Source organism: Aythya fuligula, chromosome 2 (genome assembly GCF_009819795.1).
Source record: "Aythya fuligula isolate bAytFul2 chromosome 2, bAytFul2.pri, whole genome shotgun sequence".
Classification (NCBI taxonomy): domain Eukaryota; kingdom Metazoa; phylum Chordata; class Aves; order Anseriformes; family Anatidae; genus Aythya; species Aythya fuligula.
Window position 1 is genome coordinate 58111356 of NC_045560.1, and position 15793 is coordinate 58127148.

General features: G+C 38.2%; 1 protein-coding gene across 3 annotated transcripts in view; it reads right to left on the reverse strand.

The window, feature by feature from the left end:
• HECW1 (HECT, C2 and WW domain containing E3 ubiquitin protein ligase 1) overlaps positions 1–15793 on the reverse strand; it is a 264203-nt gene that overhangs the window by 56202 nt on the left and 192208 nt on the right. For all 3 annotated transcript variants that reach the window (XM_032182376.1, XM_032182375.1, XM_032182377.1), the window contains exons 11-15: positions 14348–14498; positions 8979–9106; positions 6201–6322; positions 3084–3269; positions 2324–2458 (exon numbers count right to left, since the gene is read on the reverse strand). In XM_032182376.1, coding sequence (XP_032038267.1) covers positions 2324–2458; positions 3084–3269; positions 6201–6322; positions 8979–9106; positions 14348–14498 — 722 coding nt within the window. The remainder of the gene's footprint in view (positions 1–2323; positions 2459–3083; positions 3270–6200; positions 6323–8978; positions 9107–14347; positions 14499–15793) is intronic.

The window sequence follows — 15793 nt, forward strand, 5'->3', positions numbered from 1 at the left end:
ATGTCATGGAAGGCAGAGCAGGTGATCACCATTTGTTATCTGATCACAACAACCTACCTATTGCACTATACTTAGACAAGGAGATCAAGAGCTTGATGGTAGACAAAACTGGCTTTTGCATGGAATATATCCTCCAGAAAAGGACTATGTTTTGGCCTGAAATTATGAAGAAATGGGGACACAATAACCATGTAAATCATTAGTACCTATGGTTAGCTCTTCTCACTGCGTTTAAATAATCTTGCCTAATTTCAGTTGAATTGGTTTGATTTTACTTCCAACACTTAGTTTTTGCAATGCTTGTTGTCTGCTGAACAAAATAATCCTTTATTTCTATTCACTTTCTAAGAATTCGATACAATGCATTTTCGTTTTGTCTGCTGCTGAGCACTGAGACCATAATTTCTTAGAACTGTAATCATTTCTTCATGATGATTCAGTTCAAAGCCATTGCTGATTGTGTGAACCTGGGGTATTTCTTTTTTCCACTTTGGGCTAACATATGCCAATGATTTTTATCTGCTATTTCCTCAGCTGATCATTCAGTGTCACAAAGTCCCTGGGAGGTCCACACAAACACTCTGATGACCCGTTTTGGCACTTGGGCAGGATGTCAGTGTTGTGTGTGCAAAGACAGGGAGGAAAGTTTTGCCTCTTGTTATCCTAGCTCCTTTCTGTGCCTTCTCTGCCACCCACAAGAAATTTGAAGCTGCACCACTCTGCTCTTCGGCATGCTCACTTGGCATCTGTGCATAATGTTCAAGACTGGTGGTCATCTCTGTTGGTCCTTCATACCACCCTGGTGACAGATTCCACAGGCCATACCACCTGCTCAACAAAGAAACCAACTGGAGCACAGACAGCTGACACATGGTCAGGACAAAGCCCCATTTGTGTCCCAGCAGACACGATTTATATTTATATACAGACATCTAAATATACTTGGAAGAAATGGAATGGAACATGCATTTCTTGATTAATTGGCCAAGTTGCAAAGGGTTGAATCTTTTCCTTGTAAATGGTGGTCTTTCAAGCACTGATCCAAAGTCCTTGGAAACCAACGGGAGTGCTTCCAGTGGAAGAGCTGATAGTCCCAAAGGGGAAGCTACTGGCTGTGACAAAGATGCATAAGTGCCATGGAACCTGGGCAACCAAGACAGGGAGAGGAGGGTGCCAACACTGATGGCTGCATAGACAGAAGGCCCTGTGTCATTGATTGATCATGCCAAACCAGTGGTCTTGATGAACAGTTTACAGTTCCCCCAGAGAAAGTCATTGCTCAGACATATTTAAGTCTTTTCACTCCCTTCTCTGTACATGACATTTTGGGTTTACTGCAAATTATTTTTGCCAGCTTTGCCAGCACTTGCAGAACCGAGTGTATTTCTTGTGCTAGGTTGGCTGAGTTGCTCAGCAGCGTTTCTGTCCTTGACTGGGTGAATTTGTAAGCAAGCCCCAGGCAAACATGGGCCCAAGTATGAATCATCATGCGGGTGACTTTCACATTCATATCACTTGAATCAGTCACAATAAAAGCACTAAACTGCAGGCTGCTGATGGACAGAAGTTGCTAAGCTGGGGGGAAGATATAACTGAAAGAGACATTGATAACACTTCTATCTTCAGAAAATATTTTACTGTATTTACCGCAAATGGAAAAAAAATCATCAAAGCTACTTATGCATGGCCTGCCCTTGGTCCTGAAGTACCGACCTCACACCCTAACCAGCTCCTGATACCAAGCCCCTTTGGCAGTGGGAGGTGTTCAGACTGGTCTGGCTGCAACAAATTTCAATGTTAATTTCACAAGCATTTCTCCTGATGATTTTCTGGAAGAGGAGGATTCTTTGGCCACAATTCATAACTACTCCCATTCAGCTCTGATCTTTACAAAGCTTCAACTGTATGAAGAATCTGATTGCCAGTACTTTCCTCCTTAACACTACAATTCCAAAACAGGATTTATGCTTCTACCATCCTGCACATGCTCCTCAGTGACAAAAATCATCTTTGATGTTTGCCTTTACTAAAGCACAACTAGCATGTCAAACATGGATTCTTCTCCTAAAATCTGTTTTGATGTCATTTCATTTTGGTTATTTAGTTTTACTTGTTTATCATTTTATTCTGAAAATGGTCAAAATATAAACTTCATTAACAGCAAGCACTTACACAAACCCTTCAGAAATAAAATATCCCTCACTTCCTTTGGAAGATAAAAATCCACCACAACATCTGTTCAAACACATTTTAAGTAGGAAGTGTTTTTAATTCTACAGAAGACTGCTGTCAAAAGGAGCTGTATTGATACTAGCACTGTTACCTCTCCAGCACTATAGCTACGAAGTCGCTGAAGATGTTGCCTGTGAGTCAGGTGATTAGGGAGACGACCGTTCTGCAGTGGGATCCTGGGATCTATGAAGGTGGTAGCACGGCTGTTGTGGTCAACGAAGAAAGACTGAAACACACAGGAACAATGTACAGGGGTTATTTTTGTAAGGAGAAAGCCAACATTGACAGTATTATGGGATCATAAAGTGAAAATCACTGACAACTGTGTTTCAGAAATCTCCTGCTAAGGATATCCATGGATGGTATCTGCAAATGACAAGACTTTCTTAGCCTAAGCTAGAACAGCTCTTGGGAAATGCCTAAAGCTACATAGCTCAAAAACACATGTAATGTCCATGAGGTAAACGAGGCAGAAGAGAACAAAATTACCAGGGAACACTTCTTTAACCTTCTGGGTAGTTTCAGAAGTCACCCAGCAATGCTTAATGGAGGCAGACACTAAGCCAAATTTTGCAGTCATGACATATCTAAGCTGTAGACAAAACCTTTTTGTTAGTCCAGTGTTGCCTTGGCTATGGAGTGATATTCCACAGAAGGCTAGAGGGTCACCACTATGCTCTGAAGTATTTGTTCCTGAAAATTTTTTCTGCTTTTAAAATAACTCTGCTTGCTGCAAGTATTGTTTAAACCAAATCTTCACCAGTTTTGAGTCGAGAAAGAAAGGACCTCCAGTGATTTTGTAGGCTGATGTGCTGTGTTAAGCAAGTGATTAGTTTTGTTGACACACTTACCTTGCCCTGCTGGTCAGTTTTTATCTCCCAGCCACGAGGAAGTTCTAGTCGGGTGTCAGCAAACATGTTTATAAAATTTACCAGGTCCCTGTTGTGCTGATAGCGCTCGAAATTACGAGCATCTCTACGGATCTTCAGAATCATATGCTTCAAGCAGGTACTGTTAGTAAAGACTCGATAGGCACTCTATGAGATGGAAAACAAAAGTGAGGAAAAGCAATTCTGGTATCAAAACAACAGTTATTTCATGGGACATATGCCCAAAGAACTGAAACATATACTGTTCAAGTCAAGAACAATTTTCATCTCATCGCATTGATTTGAATGTCTGCTTTACACAAACATCTAAAAGTAAGAAACAGCCCACACACTACACACAGCTAGCCTGTGCATAGGCTGCCTCCTAAAGCACTCCCAAACCAGTCAGCTAAAACACCACCCACTCTAGATGCACACACTTGTGCCTATTTCAGTGTTTTCACAGTCCAACAGAAAGCCTGTTTGTGTGACTGGATGATCCCAGGAAGATGCAAAGGCAGCTGTGAACATATATTTATGGTATAATTCAAATCAAGATGTCTGTGATAGAACTCATCGACTGAAGAGGATTGCATTACAGATGTCTACATCTGAGCTTGTTAACTTATTTATGGTCACTTTATAGCCACAGGACAGAAACAGACACATTCAATTGTCTATTTTTGGAAGATAATGAAACGCTTCCTGGAACTGAGTATTTGTTTCTGCACTGACTAAAAAGCATGTCAGATGGAGATGTTTTCCTGAGTCAGATGAACATTACCCCTGAGGCAGGTAGTTGTATCTCACCATGGACATTAAACACACCTCTTAGGGGAGCATCCACTGATGCAGATTGGAGTTCATTAGTGTTGATCTGGCCGCAGAATAGGAGCCAAAGTGAACTGTATTTGTTGCCACAGGATATTCAACAATACAGTACCACAAAATACACGTGCAATGTCAACACTTTTTCTCAGGCTGCTCCTGGATATTTTACTTAAGGGAGAAAGCTCAAGGCATGGTAGGAAACTATAGAAATCTGCATGCCTTCTGAGCATTTCACTAGAGAGAAAATGAGTGTGCTGGTCCTATTGGTCAGCGCAAACAACTGAATTACTCGCTGAAGCTTTTGTTATACTACACAAAGTACTTTCTGCTGTCCTGGTCTTCTTGAGCAATAAAGGGTCATTGGAGGATGTGTCCCTCCAGTGAAGTGAGCCCCAGTGTGTGTATCTGTGATCTGCCCAGAGAATCTGACCCAACAGCTTTCAATTCTCAATTTCTGTGTACTTTTAATGCATTTTAACCACTACAATGCAATAAAACATTTACAAGTATTATTTTTATCATGTAAGGATTTGTCATTGTGGTAGTGTTGAGAAGGGAATATACTTCTTGCAGGTCAGTGTCCCTAATTATGGTAAAAGCACTGGTGTATGTTGTGAAATCACAGAGATATGATCTCTGCCCTGAAGATATGACCTGGTTATTACCCAGGAAAGCTTCATGATTGCAAGTTGCTGAGTTCACAGCCTACTCCATGACAGAAGTTATATTTTGATCTGATGTTTGATCAATAACGGAGTTTTTGCACTAGGGAAACGAAAAATGTAATGGAATTTTATCCCTCCACAGAATTAAAATACCTGCAAAATGAAAGCCTTTTCCTTTTAATTCTAACTGCTGGATAATATTTTCCAATCCCAACTTCATTGGTATAATTAATAGCTTGAAATTTTAATAGGGGTGTGTGGTTAAAATATAACAACCATGTTAAACCAAAAGTTACGTGGGCCATTATTTCTGTGCAAGTGGAATCTGTATGACTATTTGATGGATGTTTCAACAGATTGTTATGGCTCCCATATTAGAGACGATTTTATAAGCTCAAACTGAAGGCCTCTCTTTACTTTTTTATTTCAGTGAGAAATGAAGTTGGGACCTAATCTCTTGTGAGCTATTCCTTGTACCACTATAGAATCATTTGTTCCTTTTGCAAACAGCTATGCCAAAGGAAAATGATACAGCTTCCAGCTATAAATCATCATATATCATCCTGTCAATGGAAGAAATTATGTGCACTCCATAGCATAGTTCAGGCAATTTTAGATGAGTTAATATATCCCTTCCTCTGCAGGATGCAATAATCTCAGGGGCAATAAACTTTGCCAGAAACTTGGAAATGGACAGCTGGCTTCAGCACAACAAGTACAACATCCAGAACAGGACATTTGTCATTAGCTAAGGACCTGTGCAGAGACAACTCTTAAAGTGCTTTTTTAAAAATTTTACTTTCAAAAAGAAAGGCCATCACTACCCAAAACCAGATTTTCTAAATATTTTGAAGTTGCGTGGGTGTCTAGTTGAACCTATATTCAAGATAGGCAAACTAGGACTGGAACCTGATAACTACACATCCCTGTGAGATCTCCCTATCTGCTTCCTCCTGGTTGACCTACCATTAAACTTTTTCCATTCCACATCAGGTTTGCAACAAAACATACAGACTTATTGAACTAATTAAAAAAAAATAAAAAAGAAAAGAAAAGGAAAAAAAGAACTGATTTGAATATTTAAAAATTCAGTTTCAATCTTTTTTTTTTTTTTTTTTTTTCCCCCAAAACAGATACACTGACTCAAGTCAGTATTTCTTTCACTGCATTATGCCCACCTGCTTCTTGGGAGTGCAAACTGCAGGAGTAAATAATTTTTCCCTCTCTGTTCCCCTGAGATTTGGTGGAATCTGAGTAAGATTTCTCAGGAACATGGCTCCAAAGGTAACAAACTCACTCCCTGCAGCAACAGACAACAGAATCAACCAACCTGAAACCAAGGATTCCTGCTTAATCTGGAAGGGTAACATTAATGAGCTTCTCTGTGCTTCTCAAGGAACTCTGTGTATGAGGCAGAATTCCAGAAAGATTTTTCTTGGATCAGTCTGCCTGTGTTATCCCCAACCTGGTCTGGTGCTCAGAGAGGACAAGTGAGCCCCAAGCCACACAATTCAAATTCAGTGTGCATTCTACCTGAAGGCCTGGGGCACAGAGTCTGGACTCAGAAAGCAGTAGTGCAAGAGAGCAAATTGTAATTACTCACATAGTTTGCATGCAGCACAGTGAAGAACTCGGGATTGGTGATAAACTTCACAGCTGGAGACTGCAGGAGTAAGGTGATTTTTTGAGAATTCACAGGAGAAAGTGAACCTTCCCTCCTAATCTCTGGACAAAACAAACAAACAAACAAACAAACAACAAAAGCACCAAAATTGTATTAATATAGTCGCAAGCATAGTCTAGTATCTAACCTTTACTGAACAGCAGCATCCTGCCCAATGCACCTACCCTCTCTGTTTTACCAAGATAAGTCTGCTGGCAAAACTGTAATCATTCTTATGGTTAATGCTGCAGTGTTTACAGCAGCAGGGCAGGAGCTGGATGCTCTTCTATAGTGTTTGTTAAAAACCTCTGGGTCATATCAACTGCTGTCTCTGAACATCAATGTGACCACAACAGTTTTTACCAGGTGACACTACTGTTACCAAGTCCTGACTGTTTCCTTGCACTGTTGATTTTGGAGAGAGCAGATTTCCCAATCCAGACTGAGGGGGATCACCAGCAGAAAGCATCTGGTAGCAAGGTTGAGACAAGGAAGTCCCCTGCCCCACCCATTTCCATGTTAGTGCTGCAAAACATTACCCTTTACTTGTAATTGCATCATTTTTGGCAAGTCCATGGTTTTGTTTACTCATATGGCAAAGGAAAAAAAAAAAAAGCAGTCACAAAGGGATTATTTTTAATCTGTATTGATTCATGAAGCACAGGAGCAGAACTGAGCATTTGAGAATGTGAATTCTGCAGAGGTAGGGGTTCTTTGACCTCTACAGACACCAGAAAAATGCTTCCTATCATGGAATTATGGCTTCAGTGTGCAGTTCTGGTATTTTCAAATACAAGCAAACCTTTATGTACAGTCCAAGGAAATTTGATGCAGAGGTCATCAACAGAATAAATACAGATTCTCATTTTCTTATTATCAACTATCACAATTTTTTGCCCTAGACACATTTTATTATGCTATCCACTTAAGACTGTAGATTACATCCGGTGCTGTAGTTAAATTGATTTATAGTGGTTTAGAATCTGGATTAATGTGCCTAAATTGTATTCCTTCTGATGTTTCTCATTTAAATTAAAAGGCAAATAGCAAAGATATCATACTGCAGCTTTCTCTTGTTCTAGTGAGGTTTGCATCACTCCTTGATCTTTTAATTCTTGGCATTTTATAGAGTATGGATTTTTTCTCCTAACAGCACTAAAATATCTACAGCAAAGACCATTTCCTGATTACTTAAGATGATATACATTATGCTCAATAGTCCTTTGGGGTTAAAACAAAAAAGTGAATGTTACATTAATAAACAGACCTAAATACTTAGGTAGCAATTCCTATTCAATTACTATTTTATTGTGTAGGTGATGTCAGTAAATGATTATAAATATTACACTTCATGACTGTATTACTTATAATTTAAATAGCAATAATACAATGTGAAGCTCATTTCTATCTCATCTACTAATAGAGAGTACTGCATTCTTCTTTAAGATCCATTGTAGGTAAAAGGCTTATACAAATTGTAATAAAAAGGACTGCACAGATTTTTTTAATATCAAGCATTAAACATTCTTAGTCAGAACTCATTTTCAACCTAAAAACACCTAAAGGATTGTGATAACAAATAGATAAAATTGAATATTTTACCAAACCTGTTTAAAAAATGCAGGTTCACTATTCTTCTGTGTTCTACTTCAACATGGAACATTAAGAAAATTCAAGCAGACATTGTGCTGATTCTGTATGTTTGCCAATGCTATTTACAGAAGGATGGCATGAAGACATTTACTTCTTGTAGTCAACACAGAACACAAACCTAGGTGGGGCTGAGAATGATGCAAAGGAAGAGAACTGGCCATTCATTTTGGTAACACAAGTTCTAAAACAAAGGAGATAGCTATTTTTGTGGGTCTACAGGTTGCATAGTGGGTATTAGTCCGATTGCTAATAATTCTTACCCAAAAGTGTATATATATCCTTCATTGATGGTTTCACAACTGCTTTAAGGAAATATGACTATCACCCAGAAGTATAGAATAACTCCCTGCCCAGCCCAACCTTCCCTTGGTATGCATTTTCCTCTTCTCCTTCATGTTGGCACCAGTTCTGGTCTAGTCATCTAATGAGCCAGATGGAAGAACCAATTTGGCTGTAAAGAGCATTAACTACAAGAAATAAGATCAGTTTTCAGACAGATCAGTTGCCTGTTCTGGTATGGGGTGCTGTCACATGAGTTGGTGATGAGCAAAAAGACAGCTGTGCCTCCTTCAGTGGCAACCCACACTTAGATCAGCTCATAGCTATCACAAAGCTGCAGTCTTAAAAAAAACCCAAAATATTCCATACTCCATGCCAGGGCCACTGCAGGTGTGACCACACAAATGTGGCAGTGCAGAAGCCATGCCCAGAAATAATAAATTGTAAGGCCCCAAGATCAAAGTCACGCTGCAGCAAAAATAGAAGTGTGTTTTCTTGCAACTACAAAGCTGAACAAAAACCAGATACCTTCTCCATTTTAATTTCAAATAATAATAAATATTTTTTATTGCAATAAAGTAAAAATGCTTTGTCTGTCTTACTAGTTGTTGAAAAAATGAAGCTCTGTATCTGTTTTTGTACCTGTAGCTTCAGGTCTAAACCTCTTTTCTTTTAATTAGCTTTTGCACCCTGGTATAAAGAAGTTCCAGCCCCCAGTGCTCTCCAAATCTGAATGCCAACACTGAGTGGCACTGAACATGTCCTCGATACCTTTTTTTCACATACCTGAGCTTGGCTGGGAAGGCTCTGCCTCAGAGTCACTTCCTCCTCCAGTGGGAACTCTCTCCACCCTGTTTACTGCACCATCATCTTCAGTCCGCTCCGTTGCAATAGTTCGCTGGATATTTTGGTATCTACGTACATTCAGAGAGAGGAACAACATGCTTTAGTTAACAGAACAGCTTTCCAGTGATTTCTATCTTAAAAATTACCACTAATTTTAAAATATTCCAACGCTTGTACCTTCAGCATACAACAGAGTAAGAAGCATGCTGGACTCTTCTTCTTCAAATGTTGTAGCTAGTCACACTTGGGCCAACCACTACTCTGCAGATATTGCACTTTGCACTGACTAACAAATAGCTACTGTGCAAGGCAAGGAAGAAGACTCAAAGGTCAAATTCATAAAGGTATTTAGGCTACACATTGCTACTAGGCTTCTCTTTAAAACATCTGGATGTCTGGAACCTAAAAATATTAGTGGATCATGGTTCACTCTCTCATTTAGTCTTATGATAGCACAATCTGTGATGCACTGAGTGCCCTTCAGCCTTGTTATTACAGTATCGGATGCACATGCTCAACCATAAAAAGGTAATGGATATTAAAAGTGTTCACAATGTTGATGATGATACAGCATGGCCACCAGGAGAGAACACTTCCATTTTGGTAGGCAATATGGAATGTAGACTAGTAGGTAGTGTGAACTCAAAGAGCTATAATTAATGTGACAACCACAGAAAAGGAGAATAGAATGTAGCACATGAGCTGTGTGAAAAGCGTAAGGATGGGTTATATCCATTTCAGGAAATTAATGGGATTGAGTATTTAGCTTGTGTTGGGTTGCAGAACGAGGGAGAGGAAACAATACAGAGACAAGCGAGCAACAGTGAGAAAGACGACCAAGTAAATGCTGAATTAAAACCTGCAAACACCTTTAAAAACTATGCCATTTCCATGTTAATTATAGAACTAATTACCATATTAATTGATGCCAATAGGATTAATCATGGTCTTAGGGATGATCCCAATATTAAATACTTTACCAGATCAGGAACAAAGTATATATCTGGCTGTGAGAATAAGCTGGAGTGATCAAATATACACCACACAAAACAAAATCTAGTTAACCCACACAGACAGATGAATGAGAGATCAAGATTTCTCTGGTTCTACTGGTTAGCTATGAATATAAATCTTTTTATATGTTGAATAAGAAAATATATTTCATATACAGACAGAAATAAAACAAAAGAAAGAAGTAGAAAGAAAAAGGGAGAAAGGGGAAGAAAGAAAGAAAGTAGGCCCTCTTAATTAGATTAATTAGCTTTTACTCCACCCTGATATTTTTATCTGTATTTCTGGATTTCATTCCCATACTTACATAAATCAGAATGGCTTTACTGTCTGTATTTAATCTGATCCAGCATTGTTTGTCTCTCATTTTCCAGACTTAAACTCTTTTTTCTTTCCTCAGCTCATATTCTGACTTACAAATTTTACTTACTTTCTTTCTCTCTCTTTAATTGCTAATGCACATTTTACTCCAGATAGGAAGGTGGCCAAGAGTTAGTTCTTCAAAGTGACATGGGATCACATGAGACAATTTGGCTTTTACATCTCTCAACAGGTAGCATCTCCAGCAACTTACTGCAACTCAACTTTGGGCAGAAGGGGCTAGAGACAATTAAGAAAAACTACTTAAGTTTTAGTAGATTTGCACTAAACTTTCACAGTAGTATGTCTGTCCCTCAGTATCTAACGACATCTAAAATTTCTTTTGGAAGTTCAATAAAGAGCATCTTTAGAAATGCTTGTTTGTTTGTTTGTTTGTTTTAAAAACATCAATTGGGGGTTCTGTTTTTAAGTAAATATCCATCTTTACAAGGAACTTCTGATAGCAGATTTCACAAGAGCATGAATTTGCCTTAGTTGTTATGTCCCTCTGTTTTAGACCCACACTTCACATTTTTATTTACTTGACTGCAGGCAACTGAATGAAATTTCCAGTACTGTACTGTAGGAGTTTTAAAACACCCACATGCGGCAGCAAGTGGTTTTTTTTTTTGTTGTTTTGTTTTGTTTTTTTAAAAAATGAGTTCATGTAATCAAATGATATAAGCACAATTATAAAAACAAAACAAAACAAACAAACAAACAAACAAACTTGTAGTTTCCATTTAATAGTTGGTAGAAAATCCCTACTGGCAAACCTTACAGAGCAACACTAGCTGTGTGCCAACAAAAAATATGCTTTTGGGGGGTTTCAATATTATAAACTCATCTTATATAAATACCCCAAAATGTCAAAGTAAGTGAAGAAAACATTGAAAGGGCAAAAGTTACAGGAATGGCTCTGGAAATTTCAGTCTCCTTTCAAAGTGATTTGTCGAAGAAATGGAGGCTTAACAATACCACACCGAGGATGTCTTAACTACACAAATATATTTTTGTGTGTTATTTATTACTTTTTAAATCAGTAAAAAAACAAGTCTAGATATACATATGCTGCAAAGGATCTTTCCAACAGAGCTTCATCAGCAATGGCTGTTGCAGGCTTTGCTAAGTTAGCAAGTCATGTGATGTTGAGAAAATGAGAAAGAGTCTTTAAAATAAAAATTATGGATGTCTCTTCAGAACTTGCCTAACACCTGGATTCCAGTTTTGCAATCCCTTTATCCTTGAGTGGCCTAGCACAGCTAATAGAAAGCTTTGAGCACAGAAGGAAAGCAGGTTTAGGCTCTTGGATTTGAAGAGTTATAGCTATGGGTTTCTTTAAATTTCCAAGGCTTTGTGGTTTTGGCAGGGCTGGAAATACCAAGCTTCCCTGTAATATTTTGGTCTTTCCATTCCCTCCCAAAAATGAAACCAGGAAGCTAAAAAGTGAGTAGATTGGTTCAAAAAGAAAAGTGGCCAATTTTTTTTTTTTTTTTTTTTTTTTCCAAACTAAGTGGCTTTGAGCCCCTTTTTGTTTCAGGTTAGAGCAAAAGTTCAGGCTGTTGTTAATTCTGTCAGGAAGGTCTTGCTATTGCCTCACTTAAAATGATTCTCAGGTGTGTTTGCTGAAGAATGTTTCTAATAATGAAGTTTGAAACACTAAAAAACGGTATTTCTAAAATGAGTGCTTAAAACCATGCCTGATTCTCCATAGTGCTTTCCAGTAACCGTTTATGAAATGTTGTTTTCCTCATAATACATAAATCTGGAGACTTGAATTATGTGAAATTTGCTTTAGGACAATGAAAATTTTAAAATTCTAGCAGCCTGTTTGAAAGTACAGAAATTATTTTCCACTTCAGAAATGCTTAGTTTGTTTCAATGGAGTATTCAGTATGAATCTCATTTATCAGAATCTTAGGAAATGTTCCCAAACTTGGGAACAGAACTCCTCATTCAACATTTTAAATCAGTAGAGCTCTTTGGCAATGTGTAGTGAATCATCATTTTTTTCCCTGTCCCAAGAAGCCATGGCAATTTATGTTTATTAAGTTGCACAGTGCTTAGTCTCCAACAGGATTCAGCTAAAGAGAGCTATGCCACTACTGAAAATCCTCTCCACTTCTCATTTTGTAATCAGATATTTGAATATTAAAAATAAAGAGATCCAATGAAGAATGTTAGATCCATTAACAGTCAATTACCAATCCAAACCAGTGACAATCAAGTCGCAACCAAGGAAGTCAGACAACCTACAAGAAAACCTACAGAGGAATAAAGTTTGCAGCAAGGAAGTCACAAATGCAATGCCTACTCTGCAGTTTCTGGTGAGATCTGAGATAGCTCATTTACCGATTAACCACTTTTAGCTAGAAGAATGGTGAACTCTTGCAAAGACTCTCACAAAGACTTTCTCCTGGCTTTATGCTGCAGTTATATGACAGTTCAACTTAAAAAAAAAAAGTCTGATGTATATCCAGAAAAGAGCTTTCTGTGGTAGATAGCTTGCTTATGTGGCAGTCAAATAGTCTGATCTTTGACGTAACCCAAATCCCTCTTGAAGACAAATGCCAAATGGCAGAGAAGAGTCAAATAAATTAACTGGAAAAAAAATCTACATTAAACATACACTTTGAGTTTTTTGTTTGTTTCTTTCTTTTTGTTTTTAATATTAACATCGTAGCTTGACACTTTCTGAGGAAAACTATAATGGAAACAAATGCAGGTTCTTTCACCTCTGCAAAACATAATACATATTACAAATGACATCCAAAATAATAAATTTGGTGGGGAAAAAATGGAGAATTTCTTCAAGAGTGTGTTGATGGTGACAACTTACTGTGTACAATAACCACTTTCAGAAGAGTGGTTTACTCCCCAAAAGTTACATTAACTTTCCAGTTGTTGTCATTCAGAACACATTTCTCCTTACACACAGTAACTCCAAAGCTATTCCGCATATGAAAACAGTACTTTGAAACTGCATTCTTCTCTCAGCTGCAGATCTTTCTCTTAGCAAAGAGAAAATGGCCAACAAACTTTTGTGGCATTTCACATGCTATGATTAGAATATAATTTCAGTTTTGCTTGTCTAGAAAAGAAACCATATCATTACAGTAAGCAGGGAATAATAAAGAAAATCTTTTCTGAAGTTAAAAAGGGAAGATTTTTAGCTAGTTCTTTATTATTTTTTTTGTCTTTCCTCTTAAATTCAGTCCAAAAAGCAAGCAAGAGAAAGAAATGATAAACAAATCTATGTGTGGATGAGTCACACAAAGGGAAAATATGTACCATGTTAAGAGATAACTGAGCTAGTTCAGAATGAACTCACAGATTTACAGCACCTATTACAACACTAAGCAGATCTCTCTATGTCTAGAAAGGCATACTCTGGAAAGGCATTGCTCTGCCCTGCTCTGTTAGGGGACAGACCTTTCAATAGGCCTAACTAGCTTGAGTAGAAATGCCACACTGATATAGCAACAATATTTCAGTAACAGTCAGCTCAGAAACCTCTGAAGATACTGTGATGCAGTGTTAGGTGCTGACACATGGGTACCACTCTAAGAGAAAAAGTTGAGAGTTTATGTGTTAAGAGTTAAGAGTTAGAAAGAAAAAGTGACTCCATCTTTTGGAAGAATGCTCCCCTCTCTTTTGGGAGTTTTTCCAAAGCCTCTTACTGTTTGAAATGTTTTGCAACATCTTTCACTCAACAGCGCTCCTCATGTGGGCAAGTTTGGGTACTGAACACTCCCAGCAGGTACACCAAGGTAGAAAGTGATCAGCAGACACAGGAACATGTATATTAGACTTGGACAAGGAAAGAGGAGAAATCTTTAGGGAGCTAAAGGGATACAGCGAGGAAGGAAGGAAGCCACTGGCATGGTGTGGAAGAAGGGGAGTGTGGATCTTAAGGGAATTTAGACGCAACTGCTCACCGCCGGTTCAGCTGCTCCATTTGCTGGATAGAGCCAGACCTGTGGATCCCATCTGGTGTTGCTGCGGCTGTGGGGCGCTGCCACGTGGTGGTTCTGTTGACGTGATCAACATAGAATACTCTCCCGTGGCTGTCTATCCGAGCTTCCCAATCTAGGGTTGGAAAGAAAAGAAGGGATGATGGTGTCAGTGTGAAGCTTTCCAAAAAAAAAAAAAGTGGGAGATACATATACACAGACATACATACACATAGAGAGTGGATACACACACATGAGATAGATACTATATAGATGTCTATATGCGTGCAATATATGTGTATATATTCAGTGTATATATTCAAATATATATATACTCTGTGCTTGCCTATATGTATGTATATGCAATATATGCATATACATAAATATTTCACACACAGCACATAGGCAGCCTATGAAAACCATCATAGACTACGAAAAACAAGTGACATATTGGGTATATTTTTAAAGGGCTGGATAATTTTACAATTAGTAATACCAGTTGGCTAGATTCTTTGCAGGTCAGGGTAGCCACATAGAACTGACCCTTAGCAAAGCAGGATTAAATAGGAGCTAATGTGGCAAATCCCATTTTTTCTTTCTTTCTTTCTTTTTTTTTTTTTTTTTTTTTTTTTTTTTTTTGTTTAATTTCTCTCTTTTTTTATACCGTGTCTCAGAAGGATACCATACAACAATTATAGGTTCCCCTGAAAACTGATCACAGCCTGGTTGAACATACCTGTAGAAATCTCTGCAGATATAAATAGATGTTTCATAAATTTATTGTACTGATGAATGCCAACTAGACTGAAAGTCTGCAGCATAATATTTAGCCTTCCATCATTATTGTCTCCTGTTAATGTTTGTTCAAGTTGCCCCATGACTGAAAACTAAAAGTTCTTCAGTATCCAATGGTTTGTGGAAAATGGTAATGTTGATGACAAAAGGGGTTGGAACGGGGGAAATTCTGAAGTGAAAGTAAAACAGACTCTCACATCAGATTGCTTAGAAAGTATGGAGTAGTGATATAAATTTGACTTGCTAGCTTTGTATTTCTTTCAATCTGATCCACCAGCTGATGACACATCTATGTAAATAAAAGCACACACTTTCTACACCTGTTTATGTACAAACCTCACTCACATTCACACACAAATGTATATATGGTAATTACCTTTTTGGGGGCAAAAACTCTCTGTTATTCCCATAGCCTTACTGTGATGCCAGCTTTCCTGCTCTAACTGGGGATGACTCCATTCCTTCTATGTTCTTCTATGATCATATTTAGGATCAGCTGGACTTCATTCTTTACATATTACCTGCTTCTCTTTCTAAGAGAAGGACTGAAGTTGTACCTCTCCCTGCTTTGTCTGGAAACCCATCCTTCACAACCAGTTTCCTCCTCCAGAACACTGCCCCTGGCTAAACTCAGTT